Source organism: Capricornis sumatraensis, chromosome 14 (assembly GCF_032405125.1).
Source record: "Capricornis sumatraensis isolate serow.1 chromosome 14, serow.2, whole genome shotgun sequence".
NCBI classification, from domain to species: domain Eukaryota; kingdom Metazoa; phylum Chordata; class Mammalia; order Artiodactyla; family Bovidae; genus Capricornis; species Capricornis sumatraensis.
Window position 1 is genome coordinate 10,603,338 of NC_091082.1, and position 16,649 is coordinate 10,619,986.

The 16,649-nt window shown below is 59.8% G+C and overlaps 1 protein-coding gene across 1 annotated transcript in view; it reads left to right on the plus strand.

The window, feature by feature from the left end:
- SOX13 (SRY-box transcription factor 13) overlaps positions 1-16,376 on the plus strand; it is a 45,806-nt gene extending 29,430 nt beyond the window's left edge. Inside the window, exons 2-15 of the mRNA XM_068986054.1 lie at positions 1,254-1,452; positions 1,634-1,654; positions 3,112-3,223; positions 3,307-3,393; positions 4,537-4,709; positions 5,592-5,660; positions 6,056-6,170; positions 8,623-8,708; positions 8,868-9,030; positions 9,381-9,490; positions 9,614-9,710; positions 11,034-11,177; positions 11,971-12,187; positions 14,670-16,376. Coding sequence (XP_068842155.1) covers positions 1,255-1,452; positions 1,634-1,654; positions 3,112-3,223; positions 3,307-3,393; positions 4,537-4,709; positions 5,592-5,660; positions 6,056-6,170; positions 8,623-8,708; positions 8,868-9,030; positions 9,381-9,490; positions 9,614-9,710; positions 11,034-11,177; positions 11,971-12,187; positions 14,670-14,946 — 1,869 coding nt within the window. The 5' untranslated portion in view covers position 1,254 and the 3' untranslated portion in view covers positions 14,947-16,376. The remainder of the gene's footprint in view (positions 1-1,253; positions 1,453-1,633; positions 1,655-3,111; positions 3,224-3,306; positions 3,394-4,536; positions 4,710-5,591; positions 5,661-6,055; positions 6,171-8,622; positions 8,709-8,867; positions 9,031-9,380; positions 9,491-9,613; positions 9,711-11,033; positions 11,178-11,970; positions 12,188-14,669) is intronic.
- Positions 16,377-16,649: the final 273 nt, after the last annotated feature.

Consider the following 16,649-nt stretch of genomic DNA (forward strand, 5'->3'; position numbering starts at 1 on the left):
ACAGATGAGAAAACAGGTATGGAAAGGTTAAGTAACTTGTCCAAGATTCCTCAGCAGCTCCTGGAGTAGCTGAGGCCAGACCCATGCCTTCTGGGAACCTGCTGTGTGTCCCAGCTGGTCTTGTCTCTGTGACTTTGGAGACGGAGCAGGTGAGCTCTGGGCATCTGCTGCTCTGGCCTTGAGCCTGGCGTGACCACTGAAAACGACTCCAGGATCCTGCTCAGCTACTCGGTGATCCCACATGGCATGGTGTCAGCGACAGAAGTGGGAGATTCAGTCTGTGCTTTCATTACACCGGGGATTGCAGAGGCCCAGAGGGGGCCAGACTCTAACTGAGAGACTCTAACCAGATACAAGACAATATTTCTCGGAAAGCGACTCATCTCTTAGGTCACTTCAACTCACCTCACTTTTGGTAAATAGATAGATGGATTCAGGGAGTAGTTGGAAAGAGTTCACTTTTATCTTGCCTCTACTATAAGGAAAACAAAGAACAAGTGTATGGGGTAGTCAATACTTGGTTTCGCTTTAGGGGAGTAGGAGGCAGTGTGAAAGTGAAAGGCGCTCAGTCGTGTCCGACTCTTTGTGACTCCATGGACCGTAGCCCTCCAGGCTCCTCTGTCCATGGGATTCTCCAGGCAAGAATACTGGAGTGGGTTGCCATTCCCTTCTCCAGGGGAACTTTCCAACCCAGGGATTGAACCCAGGTCTCCCGAATTGCAGGTGGATTCTTTACCGTCTGAGCTCCCAGGGAAGCCCCTGGTGAGTGGTGGAGAGGGAAACAATCCGGCCTCTTCATAAAGAGTAACTGCTACTCAATCCCAGTTATTGCCCCAGACTAAATTCAAGAGAGTTCAAGCCCAGATTTTTATGTGCTATCTCTTGATTTTTAAATTTTGATAACTAATTACAAATATGTACTTACACATACACAGACACATACTGTATATATGATCTCGGTTTTACTGGGCTCAGAAACAGCCAGTTAAGTTTCTAGCCTTCTCAGTGGAACCCATCAGCCCGCTAGTCCCAACGCTGCAACAAGCAGGGTACAACAGAAGGTGGCCCAGTCTCCTCTAGGCCTTTCTATTTTAAAAAAAAGGCCGGGGCAGAATCTTTTCCAGTCACAGTGAGTTCCAAGTGGAGCTTGCCTTTTGCAAGCACATACCTGTTTGGGGCTGGAACATCAGTCAACAGCAGTCACTGCCTGGGGGCTCAGGTCCTCCTCCCTGACTCTGCCCCTCCTCCCTCAGGATGTCTATGAGGAGCCCCGGCTCTGCCCAGCTGGTCCTGGATGAAGTTGGCACCATGGTGAACTGTTCTGTCAAGGCAGAGGGGAAGAAGGAGCCCTGTTACGAGGACCCCCAAGGCTCGGCCACTGCAGCTGAATCTCAGCCTGGAGACCCAGCCCGCCCCGCCCAGAATGGTGCTGACCTGCAAGCTCCAGCCCAGGTGCCCAGCACTCTCTTGGGTCCCCTGGGTCAGTGTTCCCAGCCTGCCTCTGCAGCCCCTGTGTGTGTGCCTATACCCCTGGTGGATGGGCCAGGCACCCACCAGGGGCCCCTGGGTCAGTGTCCCCAGCCTGCCTCTGCAGCCCCTGTGCGTGTGCCCATCCCCCGGGTGGATGGGCCAGGCACCCACCAGGGGCTCCTGGGTCAGTGTCCCCGGCCTGCCTCTGCAGCCCCTGTCTGTGTGTGCTTATCCCCCCAGTGGATGGGCCAGGCACCCACCAGGGGCTCCTGGGTCAGTGTCCCCAGCCTGCCTCTGCAGCCCCTGTCTGTGTGTGCTTATCCCCCCAGTGGATGGGCCAGGCACCCACCAGGGGCTCCTGGGTCAGTGTCCCCAGCCTGCCTCTGCAGCCCCTGTGTGTGTGCCCATCCCCCGGGTGGATGGGCCAGGCACCCACCAGGGGCCCCTGGGTCGGTGTCCCCAGCCTGCCTCTGCAGCCCCTGTGAGTGTGTGCTTATCCCCCCGGCGGATGGGCCAGGCACCCACCAGCCTAGCAGGGGACAGGGGCAGGTAGACGGGTGGGTGGGTGGGTCAGGCTACCTGTCTGAGCAGGACATGGACTCACTCCTGCCCTCACTCACCTGATATTAACCGCTTGCCTCTGTGTGACCGGTCCTTACCCTCGAGGACTAGTTGAGAAATAAGATACACGCGTTTACTGTCTGGCTTAAAGATAATCTACTAGCTTTGCCTAGTAGTAGAAATCTACTACTTTCGAGTCTACTGCTGATTCGAGAAAATCAGTCTTATTACCCAAACCAGAGTTTAAATCACTGTTAAAGACAATATGATTCCTCATCCTTAAAATGAAGGAGCTGAACTATATGAGTGGCAATGATTCTTTCAGCTCTTAGAAATTCCATGATTCCATTTAAGAGACATAAAAGGAAATATATAATCAAAGGCAAATGAGAAAATAAATAAATTTTTTTATAAAAGGCAAATGAGTGAAAATGAGAGTTTTAGGGCTCTGAGGAAGGATCCAGCCAGGAGGAGTAGGCAAAAGGGGGCTGGAAGTAGGGGTAGTGAATCACGGAGGACTTCCTGGAGGAGTAAGGCTTTAAGCTGAGCCTTAAAGAATGGAGAAGACTCAGATGAGAAGAGGAGAAAGGGGACAATGTCTGAAAGAGGGTGGGAGTGGGGACCCTGAAAGTAACCAGCCAGGCTGGAGTGTAGGTGCATGCAAGGGAGGAATAATTAATAGCTGACTTTTGGCCTTCGCCTCTGCAATGGCAAACCTCATTCACATGCGTTAACTCCTTTGATCCCAGCTACAATCCTCTGGCAAAAGGAGGTGTAAGTCTTTCCATTTTCAGGAGAGGGAGGCCAGGTTCATAGAAGTTCAGGGACTCGTATGGGATTAAGCACACTGTGAGTCAGTGAGCCCAGACCTCTTGTCTTAAAACCTTTTGTTCTTTTCACGAAATCTATTAAGCCAAGTCAGAGCAAAGGTCAGGAGGTGGGGAGAGAAGGCCCTGCTGAAGGCTGGGAGCTGGGTAGAGTCTGGGGTCCCCCAGGGCACACATCCTTGGAGTGTTCAGCACCGCCCCCCACCTGCCCCTCTTGTCTTATGGCGGCAGGGACATTCAGTGTGTCTTGCAGGACAGCAACTCCCTGGAGAACAGTGGGTCCCCGGAACCCAGGAGACCAGGAGGTTCCGAGGCTGCTTCTGGAAGCCAGGAAAAGCTGGACTTCAACAGAAATTTAAAAGAAGGTGAGACGTCTGACCTGGTTAGAGACGGGGGCCTGGGGGGGCGGCGTTAGGATGGTGCTTCTCAGCCTTCTGGTATCTTCCAGTTGTGCCGGCCATCGAGAAGCTGCTATCCAGTGATTGGAAGGAGAAGTTCCTGGGAAGGAGCTCTGTGGAAACCAAAGATGTCAAAGGTGAAGGCCCATGTGGGTGGGCAAGGGGGAGATATCTGAACCCACTTCCCTTCTCCAGGCCTGGCCATGCAGTCTAGGCCTGCAGGGCAATTTCTGGGATTCTTAGCTCCCTCACACATGACCTGTGCCCCTCTGGCTGCTGCCTGGCCCTAGGGGTCAGTACCATTCTTCATCCAAGTGCTGGGCCTATTTCCGTGCAGCAGAGGCCTGGTGGGAATCAAGTCCCCTGGTGAATCAAGTCCCCCCCGCCGCCTTGTGACCTTGGGCATGTCATTGCCACTTCCCGTTTCTCACTATAAAATGGAATGTTCCCTTTCACTGCTGGAAATTAATTCTAGGCTATCAGGACCTCACTCAGTACATTAAAGTGTGTTTGCTTAGGTTCACTCCCAGTGTGGTTGTTTAATTTTCCGAGAGGAAACTTTAAAATAACGCAGATCCCCAGATTCGAGACCCACAAAGGATAGGGACTTAGGCATCTGTATATTTCAGAGGTTCCCTGAGTAATTCTGATGCAAATGGTCTGTATGCTGGCACTTAGGAGTAACTGCTGCATCTGATCTGAGCTGCACGGGAGACAAGTTAGACATCGCTAGTTGAGGGCCGTGTACCCGATCCAGGACTGAGCTTTACATTCAGTTTCCTTGCCCTCACAGCAGCCCTGTGAGGTGATGACCACAGTGCTTATTTATAGATTCAAAAAACCATAAAGTGCAGAGGTGTTGGTCGCTTGCCCAACAGCTCCCGGGGGGAATGGGTTAATAGGGGAATTTGAACCCAGATCTGTCTTGCTCCAAAGCCTGCGGGTGTCCCTCTGGACTCTCCTGCGGGACAGTTATCCACCTGGCCCAGTGGCGCTGGGCTCTTGAGGACACCCCAGGGGTGGGCCAGGCCTGAGACGTCCACCATCAGCATTTGCAGGGCCTGGAAGAGCAGCTGATGGTGGGAACTTCCAGAGCGACCAGTGGTCAGCTGACTAGATGCGGAGCCTGCTCCAGGGCAAGGATCATGCCCCAGTCTTCTCTGTGGTCCAGTCCCTGGCAGGGGCCTGGGGGATAGCAATTGCTCAGTGTCCTACGGATGAACCAGTGGGCAGATGAACAGACAAAAATCGTCAACAGCGGCTCTTTCCCTGTGGAGCAGGGACGAAGGAGAGCCTGGCGGAGAAGGAGCTGCAGCTTCTGGTCATGATCCACCAGCTGTCCGCCCTGCGGGACCAGCTTCTGACAGCACACTCGGAGCAGAAGAACATGGCCGCGATGCTCCTGGAGAAGCAGCAGCAGCAGATGGAGCTGGCCCGGCAGCAGCAGGAACAGGCGGGCCCTGCTCCCCGGGGCGGGCACCCTCAGGGCACAGCGGGCAGCGTGGCGGGCCCTGCTCCCCAGCATGGGCACCCTCAGGGCACAGCGGGCAGCATGGCGGGCCCTGCTCCCCGGGGCGGGCACCCTCAGGGCACAGCAGGGAGCATGGCGGGCCCTGCTCTCCAGGGTGGGCACCCTCAAGGCACAGCAGGGAGCGTGGGGGGCCCTGCTCTCCAGGGCGGGCACCCTCAAGGCACAGCAGGGAGCGTGGGGGGCTCTGCTCTCCAGGGCGGGCATCTTCAGGGCACAGCGGGCAGCATGGTGGGCCCTGCTCCCCGGGGCGGGCACCCTCAGGGCACAGCAGGGAGCATGGCGGGCCCTGCTCTCCAGGGCGGGCACCCTCAAGGCACAGCAGGGAGCGTAGGGGGCCCTGCTCCCCGGGGGAGGCACCTTCAGGGCACAGCAGGGAGCGTGGGGGGCTCTGCTCTCCAGGGAGGGCACCTTCAGGGCACAGCGGGGAGCGTGCGGCAGGCCTGGCTAGCGCAGGCTGAGGCCACGGGCAGGTGGGGAGGGAGCCACAGGAAGGGGCTGGGATTCCCGCCTCTGGGGTGCATCAGTCCTTGCAAGAGGACCAGGGTGGAGGGTGCTGGGGGTCTCTGAGCAAAAGCAACCAGCTGCTTCCTGCCCACCCTCCCGGTCTGGTCTCTAAGGGCGAGCTCTGCAAAGGAAGAGTAAATCCTGGGGGCTGGCCAGCTGGCTTCTTATGCTGTCCAGCTGTCCTGCCTGTCCGTCCACTGGTGTGGAAGGCAGGCTATGGATGGGGCTGCAAAGGCTTATGGGAAGTGGGATCGTGGGGCCTAATGCCACACTCCGTTGCCTACTCTTTCCTTCTGCCAGATCGCTAAGCAGCAGCAACAGCTGATTCAGCAGCAGCACAAAATCAACCTCCTTCAGCAGCAGATCCAGGTAAAGGGGGGAGGGCTGGGCTCTGGGAGGGCTGGAGGTTGAGGGGCTGACACCAGTGTGCACAGGTGTTGTGAACAGGGAAAGACAGTGGCTGTGCATTGAGCAGAACCACTCAAGCGTGACCCTAAGCATGAGGGCTCATGTTTGCTCTAGCCCCTTCCGTTGTTTTTGTCCCCCGTTTCAAGGGCAGGGCCCAGAAAATCTTCCTCCCAGCGGGGATGTGAGGGAGCAGACAGGGGCCCACGGAGTGGGTGTGGGGTCAGATGGATCCTTTTGAAAACTGCCCTCGGCCCGTGTCTCTCTTCCCCTGGTCCACCCTGTGTGTCCAGGCCTGACCACAGCTGGGTAACTGGTTGGGACCCCCAGGGACTTACCCAGTGTTTCTTTGCCCTCAGCAGGTCAACATGCCTTACGTCATGATTCCAGCCTTCCCCCCAAGCCACCAACCTCTGCCCGTTACCCCCGACTCCCAGCTGGCTCTGCCCATTCAGCCCATCCCCTGCAAGCCAGGTGAGTGTGGGCGGGGAGGGCTGGCCTGAGGTCAGGGAAGGAGCCCAGGACTCGCTGTCGTCCATTGGTTCGCAGTGTCGCCTTTCTGGGTCTCAGTTTGGGATGTGTCTGGTCGAAAAATAATCCCTCCTTTCTGAATGTCACTGAGAGAATGAGAAGAAACCGCACACGACCATAAAGTGCCTTCCAGACTAAGGATGCTGCCAATCTAGGTCTGGTCTCCCAGTTCTGGGACACTTCCTGTACCAGAATATCAGTACTTGAACGTTAACTGATTTATACATCTCCCGAATTCACACTCTGCTCTGCCCCGTCACGGGACTCGGTGACCGCAGAACAGAGCACCAACCGTGCGTCCGGCGCTGACGAGTTGCTGGGCAGCCATGGGGTGATGAAATGTGGACTCTGAGCTCAAGGAACTTATGGTCCCGGGAGGGAGACAGCAGAGAACCAACTGCCAGGGAACCTGGGAAGGCTTCTTACGGTGCTCACTTGCGTCCTGGGGGCGCAGACTTGTGAGGATGGGAGCTGAGGGTGGAGGGCCAGGGCCTGGATCCTGCGGCCAGAAGCCCAGTGGGGTGTCGGAGTGGGCCGGCAGCGAGTGGGACACACCTGGGGAGGGCGGCAGGGCTGAGCGTGGACTCTGGAATTCATCTGTAGGATGTGGGATGCGCCCGGACGTTTCAGTAGAGGCCGCATTGTCACACTGGCTACGGGTGGTGGGGAACAGGGTGGGTACCAGGTGAAGTTGAGACCAGCTCGGGGGCTGTTGGGGGGGATTCTTGAGATGGGGGTGATAGCCCGAATGGAGGCAGCGTGGGATGGAGGCGGCGAGGGAGCTGTGAGCACCGAGTCCTTAGGAGCGGCCCTGGGGGCAGGCGGAGGCGCTGCCTGCCACTGGTCCAGGAGGGGAGCAGGTTTTAAGTCAGCTCCCTTTGGATGATGTTCCTGTTCGGGTGAGAAACGGCAGAGGAAATTCAGTGTGGGTCCAGCAGCAAGGCCTTTGGGCTGCGGGCACAGTTCCTGGGTCAGCCCCCCTGATTCAGGGTGGAGGCAGGGAAAACATAAAAGCCTGGAAAGTCAGGCCCTGCTCTGAGGGCAGCTTCCTGGGGTGAAGGCATGGGAACTGGGGTTGGAGCGGGGTGAAGGGGAGGGCGGGCTGCATAAAACCACAGCACCTCCAGGTGTTCACGGGCTGAGCTGCAGGGCTGAGGAGGGCAGGAGCCTGGGCAGGGATGGGACCACAGCCTCGCGGAAAAGGGGGACAGGAAATACATTTTGGGAGACCTGCAGTGGCCAGGCTACCACCTGCTTTATCTGCTCGCAGATCCTAGTGGGCAGGGAGCCTTGTGGCCGCCAGTTGCGCTGCCAGCTTGCGAGCGTTAGTGGTGCCCACAGCCCATAGAACAGGGTCCAAACTCCCAGGCTCGGCTTCACAGGCCGCGAGCCCCGCTGGTCCACGGCGTGCCGCCCTCACTTCCCACCTTCTGCTTTGGCACCCACCCGCCTCCACTGCACCTGCCCTCCCCCTGGGAGGCCTGCTCCGGTCCCCCCAGCTGAACAGAGTTGTCTGGCACGCTACGCACACAGCCCGTATCACCACCGATCACGTCGGCAGAGGCTTATTATCTACATGGCTCATCTCTCCATCTCAGTTGTCAAGTCAATGAGGCTGGGCCTCCTTGAGGGAGAATGAGCCCAGCTAGGTAGAAGCGAGCTAGTGCCTATAGAGGGGTACGGTCTGGGTTCAGATCTCAGTGCTCCCACACGGGTGCTGTATGGGCACCCGTGTCATTTCTCCGGGTCTCAGTTTCACTATCTGTAAAATGGGATGACGTAAACCAAGTACCTATTAATCTGCCACACACTGGGGATTACCTTGCTAATGCACGTAGGACAGACTGCAAACCAGGCAGCTGCTTTTGTGCCCTGCATGTGCATGCACGCATGCTCGGTCACTTCAGTCGTGCCCAGCTCTTGCGACCCTGTGGACCGTAGCCCGCCAGGCTCCTGTCTCTGGAATTCCAGGCAGGAACACTGGAGTGGGCTGCCATGCCCTCCTCCAGGGGATCTTCCCAATCCAGAGATCGAACCTGCATCTCTAGTCTCCTGCACTGGCAGGCAGGCTCTCTACCACTAGCACCACCTGGGAAAGCCACCCAGCCTGTAGTAGGTACAAAGTCCGTCCCTACTACAGCCTAGTAGAGCTCATCTTGCCATTGGGTGGGAACTCTGTAGTCAGTGAGCTGGGAAGGGCAGGAACAGGGTGAAGAAACGGAGTCGGGGTGGGCACAGGAGGCCTCAGCAGCACTCGGGCTGGGAGGCAGTGGTCGGAAGCAAGCTGGGCCTTCTCTGAGCCTCCGCCCGCTTTGAGCTGCTGGGACCTCGTCAAGCAGGGTGTCTGCTGTTCTGTGCTCACACAGGACTTTTCTCCTTGCCGCCTTTTCCATAGTGGAGTATCCGCTGCAGCTACTGCACAGTCCCCCCGCCTCAGTGGTGAAGAGGCCTGGGCCCTTGTCAGCCCACCACCCCCTGCAGGTACCGCCCCCCTCCCGGGCCCGGCTCCCTTGGGGATGGGGGTTCCTTTGTGCTCCCCTACTTCTACCCTCGTTTCCCGCCTCCTTGTCTCCTCTGCCCCGCTCTGGCCCACGTGCCCCTGGCCCCTCTGGTGTTGCTGACCTTCGGCGCCTCCCTTAGGAACCCTCCCAACCGCTGAACCTCACGGCCAAGCCCAAGGCTTCGGAGCTGCCCAATTCCTCCAGCTCCCCCAACCTGAAGCTGAGCAACTGCGGACCACGTCCCCCAAGCCACGGGGCCCCCACGCTGGACCTGCAGGCCAACCCCCCTAGCCTGCCTTTGGGTAAGCCCCCCCGCCTTTCCCTGCTAAGGGAGAGTGAAGAGGGCGGGATCTGAACAGGTCCGTGACAGTTTCTATGAGCAGGGGTTAGACTCGCTCCTTTCAGCCCCCATGAGTTTCAGCACTCGGCATCCCAGAGACCCTTCCTGTGCTCCCCGCTGGATCTGACAGGGCAGCATCCGCCTGCCCCCACTATCAGGGATCTAGGCCTTTCTCCCATCCGTCTGTGGGCACCAGGACTCCCTGTCAGTGGTGCCCTTGGGGGCATGCAGGGCAGCAGAGGAGAGAAGGGTGCATCACCCCAGGGGTCGCAAGACATGACCTCGCTCAGTCACCGCTCCGTTCCTCCCCAGGCTTCCTCGGTGAAGGGGACGCCGTCACCAAAGCCATCCAGGATGCCCGACAGCTGCTGCATGGCCACAGTGGAGCCTTAGACACTTCCCCCAGTGCCCCCTTCCGTAAGGTAGGGCCCTCCCCTGCACCCGGGGAGCCGGGGGCACACAGAGGCCGAGGCTGCCGGAGGGAAAGCAGGGCAGGGAGTGGGGTGTGCAGAGGGGGCTGCTGTACGAGCTCCCTGTCTCCCCAGGACCTCATTAGCGTGGACACATCTCCAGCCAAGGAGCGGCTGGAGGACAGCTGTGTGCACCCACTGGAAGAAGCCATGCTGGGCTGTGACATGGACGGTGAGGATCTGCGGCCGTTCCTGCTCCCCGCCAGGGCCAGGGCAGACCTGGGGTGTCTGTCTGCAACCCCTTCTCCCCTAGGCGGTCTGTGGAGTCCCATTGCTGGTCCCTCCCTCGTCTGTCTCGTCCCTGGGCCCCTGCCCGTCTTCCCTGGCTGCTGCCGGAGGCTCCAGTGACCCCTGGTGGTGACAGAAGGGAAGTTCTTCCGCCAGCCCTGGGGGACTCTCGTTACCCCACACTAACTGCCCTGGAGGACACTCCTTACCCCACGCTGGCTGCCCTGGAGGATACTCCTTACCCCACGCTGGCTGCCCTGGAGGATACTCCTTACCCCACAATGGCTGCCCTGGGGGACTCTGTTTACCCCACGCTGGCTTCCCTGGGGGACACTCCTTACCCCACGCTGGCTGCCCTGGGGGGCTCTCCTTACCCCCACACTGGCTGCCCTGGGGGGCTCTCCTTACCCCACGCTGGCTGCCCTGGGGGGACACTCCTTACCCCACGCTGGCTGCCCTGGGGGGACACTCCTTACCCCACACTAACTGCCCTGGGGGAGTCTCCTTACCCCACGCTGGCTGCCCTGGGGGGCTCTCCTTACCCCATGCTGGCTTCCCTGGGGGGCTCTCCTTACCCCACGCTGGCTGCCCTGGGGGACTCTGTTTACCCCACGCTGGCTGCCCTGGGGGAGTCTGTTTACCCCACGCTGGCTGCCCTGGGGGGCTCTCCTTACCCCACGCTGGCTGCCCTGGGGGACTCTGCTTACCCCACGCTGGCTGCCCTGGGGGACTCTCCTTACCCCACGCTGGCTGCCCTGGGAGGCTCTCCTTACCCCACGCTGGCTGCCCTGGGGGACTCTCCTTACCCCACGCTGGCTGCCCTGGGGGGCTGGCTGCCCTGGGGGACTCTGTTTACCCCACACTGGCTGCCCTGCGGGGACTCTCCTTACCCCACGCTGGCTGCCCTGGGGGGCTCTCCTTACCCCACGCTGGCTGCCCTGGGGGACTCTCCTTACCCCACACTGGCTGCCCTGGGGGGCTCTCCTTACCCCACTCTGGCTGCCCTGGGGGGCTCTCCTTACCCCACGCTGGCTGCCCTGGGGGGCACTCCTTACCCCACGCTGGCTGCCCTGGGGGACTCTGTTTACCCCACGCTGGCTGACCTGAGGGACTCTCCTTACCCCACGCTGGCTGCCCTGGGGGGCTCTCCGTACCCCACGCTGGCTGCCCTGGAGGGCTCTCCGTACCCCCACACTGGCTGCCCTGGGGGACTCTGTTTACCCCACGCTAGCTGCCCCTCCAGGCTGCTTCCTCCCCTGCTCCCCAGGCTCCCGCCACTTCCCTGAGTCCCGGAACAGCAGTCACATCAAGCGGCCCATGAACGCCTTCATGGTGTGGGCCAAGGACGAGAGAAGGAAGATCCTCCAAGCCTTCCCAGATATGCACAACTCCAGCATCAGCAAGATCCTCGGTAAGGGCCAGTGGGGTCTCGGGGCTGGGGGTGGGGGCAGAGTATGGGGCATCTCGGAGCCGTAGTTCAGCAGGATCTGGCTGCAGTAGTCAGCTGGGTCTAGGTGGGGCTCACTGGGTGAGGGCCCAAGCCATGGGGAACCCTGCCAGAGTCTGCTGGTATTTGGGAATCAGGCAGGAAGCGGGGCCGGTGGGTCCTAGAGTCTTGTGCCACGGTGGGGCTCTTCTGCACCCGTAAACTTGGGGGGAGAGAGAGTGTATCTGTGCACATTCTCTAGCTCTCCCTCTCCTCTCTCTCCCTAAGCTGTCCTCCTCTTTGCCCAGACCCTTGGAGCTGGCTCTGGCAGGAAGCAAGAGAGACGTATTCTTGGGCTGCCAGTAGAAAGGGTTTTGAAAGTATGCATTCTCTTTGGGGGCCGAGGAGGAATGGAGGGCAGAGCAAGTGGGGCTCAAAGAAGCAGCTGTTTTCAAGCTTCAGCTCCTCCAGTTGAGGCCTCTGGTGATTGTTGAGGGCCTGGGGGGCTACGCAGACCAGAGGCTTCCCAGAGTGCCGGGTAGTTTGGGACGTGGGTGGGTGCTGTGTGTTAAGCTAGCAGTTGGGTATACTTCTACCTGCCAGCCTCATTCATTTCCTCAGTATCCATGGAGCACCCACACTGGGCCAGGCCCTTGCTGTGTATATATGATTGCACATGTATCTGGGACCCGAAACCTCGTGGGGCCTCCAGCGCCCGCAGGGGGCGGGCTGTGTCAGCAGAGCCCAGCGCTGACCGCCTGCCCTGGGGCTGGGCCAGGCTCCCGCTGGAAGTCCATGAGCAACCAGGAGAAACAGCCTTACTACGAGGAGCAGGCCAGACTGAGCAGGCAGCACCTGGAGAAGTACCCCGACTACAAGTACAAGCCGCGGCCCAAGCGCACCTGCATCGTGGAGGGCAAGCGGCTGCGGGTGGGCGAGTACAAGGCTCTGATGAGGACGCGGCGCCAGGATGCCCGCCAGAGCTACGCGACCCCGTGAGCAGCCCGCCCGCGGCTGCGGCTGCGCGCGCCCGTGTGTGTGTGAGAGTGAGCGACAGGGGTTAGCGTGGGCTTCCAGGGGAGCTGTGTGTGTGCGTGTGCGTGTGTGTGAGTGAGCGACAGGGGTTAGCGTGAGCGACGGGGGAGCTGTGTGTGTGTGTGTGTGTGTGTGTGTGTGTGTGCGTGCGTGTGTGTGAGAGTGAGCGACGGGTTAGCGTGAGCGACGGGGGAGCTGTGTGTGTGTGTGTGTGTGAGTGTGTGTGTGTGTGTGTGTGTGTGTGAGAGAGAGTGAGCGACAGGGGTTAGCGTGGGCTCCCAGGGGAGCCGTGTGTGTGTGTGTGTGTGTGTGTGTGTGTGTGTGTGTGTGTGTGAGAGAGTGAGCGACAGGGGTTATCGTGGGCTTCCAGGGGAGCTGTGTGTGTGTGTGTGTGTGTGTGTGAGAGAGAGTGAGCGACAGGGGTTAGTTAGCGTGGGCTTCCAGGGGAGCTGTGTGTGTGTGTGTGTGTGAGAGTGAGCGACAGGGGTTAGCATGGGCTTCCAGGGGAGCTCTGTGTGTGTGTGTGTGTGTGCGTGCGTGTGTGTGAGAGTGAGCGACGGGTTAGCGTGAGCGACGGGGGAGCTGTGTGTGTGTGTGTGTGTGAGTGTGTGTGTGTGTGTGTGTGTGTGTGTGTATGAGAGAGAGTGAGCGACAGGGGTTAGCGTGGGCTCCCAGGGGAGCCGTGTGTGTGTGTGTGTATGTGTGTGTGTGTGTGTGTGTGTGTGTGTGTGAGAGTGAGCGACAGGGGTTAGCGTGGGCTTCCAGGGGAGCTGTGTGTGTGTGTGTGTGTGTGTGAGAGAGAGTGAGCAACAGGGGTTAGTTAGCGTGGGCTTCCAGGGGAGCTGTGTGTGTGTGTGTGTGTGAGAGTGAGCGACAGGGGTTAGCATGGGCTTCCAGGGGAGCTCTGTGTGTGTGTGTGTGTGTGTGTGTGCGTGCGTGTGTGTGAGAGTGAGCGACGGGTTAGCGTGAGCGACGGGGGAGCTGTGTGTGTGTGTGTGTGAGTGTGTGTATGTGTGTGTGTGTGTGTGTGTGTGTGTGTGAGAGAGTGAGCGACAGGGGTTAGCGTGGGCTCCCAGGGGAGCCGTGTGTGTGTGTGTGTGTGTGTGTGTGTGTGTGTGTGTGTGTGTGTGAGAGAGTGAGCGACAGGGGTTAGCGTGGGCTTCCAGGGGAGCTGTGTGTGTGTGTGTGTGTGTGTGTGAGAGAGAGAGTGAGCGACAGGGGTTTGTTAGCGTGGGCTTCCAGGGGAGCTGTGTGTGTGCGTGTGCGTGTGTGTGAGAGTGAGCGACGGGTTAGCGTGAGCGACGGGGGAGCTGTGTGTGTGTGTGTGTGTGTGTGTGTGTGTGTGTGTGTGAGAGAGTGAGCGACAGGGGTTAGCGTGGGCTTCCAGGGGAGCTGTGTGTGTGTCTGTGAGAGTGAGCAACGGGTCAGCATGGGCTCCCAGGGCAGGTGTGTGTGTGTGTGTGTATGTGTGGGCTTCCTATGTGACCCTATGAGCGGCCCGCGCTGCAGCCAGGGGAGGTGTGTGTGTGTGTTTGTGTGAGTGACAGGGGTTAGTGTGGGCTTCCAGGGGAGCTGTGTGTGTGAGTGTGACAGGGGTTAGCGTGGGCTCCCAGGGCAGGTGTGTGTGTGTGTGTGTGTGTGTGTGTGTGTGTGGGCTTCCTATGTGACCCTGTGAGCGGCCCGCGCTGCGGCCAGGGGAGGTGTGTGTGTGTGTGTGTGTGAGTGACAGGGGTTAGTGTGGGCTTCCAGGGGAGCGGTGTGTGTGTGAGTGTGACAGGGGTTAGTGTGGGCTTCCAGGGGAGCGGTGTGTGTGAGTGAGTGTGACAGGGGTTAGTGTGGGCTTCCAGGGGAGCGGTGTGTGTGAGTGAGTGTGACAGGGGTTAGCGTGGGCTTCCAGGGGAGCGGTGTGTCTTTTGGCTGTGTGTGCGCGCGTAGGTTTGTGTGGTGCTGTGCGTGTGTGGCTGCAGGGATGCCTGTGACTGTGGTGAGGCCCTGGGGGCTCAGGATGTAGATTTGTGACTGACTGGGGACTAGCAGGCATCTACAGAAATGTGCCTATGGATCCCATTTTTGACAAACTCGAAAAATTCAGGGGTGCTAAAGCTCATACAGAGGATCCGTGACGACCAAAGCTGGCATCCCAGTGGATTCCTTTAAATAGGAACTCGCTGGCGCATACGAAATATATACAACTTCCCCAAACTGAATTTACACACGATCCGCTAGGAATATCTGAACATGTGGCCCTGGGGCTGCGTGGGGCGGGGGCAGGTCTGTAGCGGCTGATAAATTTGCCATCAGAAAAGCGCCAGGGAGCAGGTGTGTGTGTCTTGGAGCCAGAAGGGTGGGGGTGGGAGGACCTGCCCTGAGGAGGCCCAGAGGAGAGTGGGCCTGGGGTCGAAGTCGGGAACGCCTGTAACCGCGCCTGTCCTCCGCCTGCAGCCAGCAGACCGGCCAGATGCAGATGAGCCCCTCAGAAGTCCTGTACCCGCGGGTGGCAGGCGTGCCACTGGCGCAGCCCCTGGTGGAGCACTGTGTGCCCCGCGGCCTGGACCCGAACATGCCGGTCATCGTCAACACTTGCAGCCTCAGGGAGGAGGGCGAGGGCGCAGAGGACAGGCACTCGGCGGCTGACGGCGAGATGTACCGGTACAGCGAGGACGAGGACTCGGAGGGCGAGGAGAAGAGCGATGGGGAGCTGGTGGTGCTCACGGACTGATCCCGGCGGCCCGGGCCTGGCCCCCCTCCCCGTGGAGACCTGGGCACAGCCACCCCACCCACTGGTACTTGGACTCGGGCCTGCCGGAAGATGGGCACAGCTGTGCGTGTGCAGATGCATGCGCGATGGGAGATGACCCCTCCGCACACTCCCTGTGGGCACACCGAGGTGCTGGTGGCCTCGGGGGCTCCTCCTCGGTGGTGATGGGCTGGGCTCGCTGAGCTCCACTGGGGCGCTTGGGGCTCGTGGCCAGGGGGCGCTGTGTGACTCTCCCCTCCTGCAGGTCTGCCCGTCCTGGGGGTATGGCAGCTACAGACCTGTTCCTCTAGGGCCACAGTTTTTCATTTCCATTCTTGTTCTGGCTGGACCAGCCACCGTGGGACCAATCTGTACCCCAGCATCACCACCACAGTACCCCAGATGACTCCTGGAACTACCAGGATCACTTTGTGCACAAAGGTCTGGCTGTCCTTGCCGTCTTTACCTTCTGCCAAGCCTTTCGTGTCTCTGGCTGCTGCGTGTGCACGTGTGTCTGCGCGTGCACGTGTTTTTGTCTGTTCTTGCATCGCATAAGGTATTTATTGAGTGCTAGGGGCCGCCGCTGAGCTCCCGCGGCTGGGTCTCCTGGTGCCGTCCTTGCTCCTCTAGGGGGCGCTCTGTGCTTCTCTTCGTCCCCGAATTGCTACCTCTCCACGTCAGTCTGGGCGTCTCAGGTTCCGTGTGTCCTTAGTGCATTTCTGTCCTTGCCTCTTTGCAGGGCCTGTTTGTGTCTCTCCCTTCCCCAGTGCCTGCCCTTGCCCCCGTGGCACCCGCTGGGTCTCTGCAGGCCCGTCTGACCCCGGTCCCCGGGCATCCCGCTCCTGCCCACTCCGTCACTGCCTCCCTGACCCCCCTGTAAGCTCCCCTGGAGCCACTTCCAGCTCCCGCGGCTGGGGACGTACTGGCCTCCAGAGGGCCCTGTCCTGTTGCCTCAGCCCCGTCCCAACCAGAGTGCCAGGAGCGGGGCGGAGCTCTGGCGGTGCCCCTTCTGGAAGCGGCAGGAGCCTGGGAGGGCTCTCGAGGCCGCGGGGCTCCACGCCCCTCGGGAGCCGGAGGTGGGCGGGCTCCGTGTTCCGGGGGGCTTCATCCTCTCCCCCTGTCCCCTGCCTGCCGCTCCCCTCCCCTGCCCCACGCCACACCGGGAACTTGCCCGGGTCCTGGTGGTCCCTTTCACAGAGGCTTTCCCCAAGAAAATCAAATCCTGATGGCACCTGACTCCAAAGATCCGGAACAGCCCTGGGCAGGGTGGGGAGGGAACCCACACCCCACAGGGACAGATGCGGAGTTTGTGTCTGTCCCTCCATCTCCCCCCTTCTGCCCCACACCCAGCTTTTCTCCAGCTGTTTCTTTTTTTTTATGACTGTAAACATAGATAGTGCTTTATTTTGTTAATAATAAGATAATGATTAGTAACTTAACCAGCACATTTCTCCTGTTTACACTTGGGGGGATTTTTTGTGTTTTGTTGATATAATAAAGACAGACCGTCTCAGAATCTGGCCCTTGCCTGGATGGGGAGGCAGGCTGGCCACAGCTCCTCAGTGTGCACCCGCCCGGCACCACTGCCCCCGGTGGCAGCCCCGTGGAGCCGAGGAGGAGACATCCCAGGCCAAGGAGGCCAGGCTAGACGCCCCGCCAGAGCCCACACGCGACGGCCACCCCTG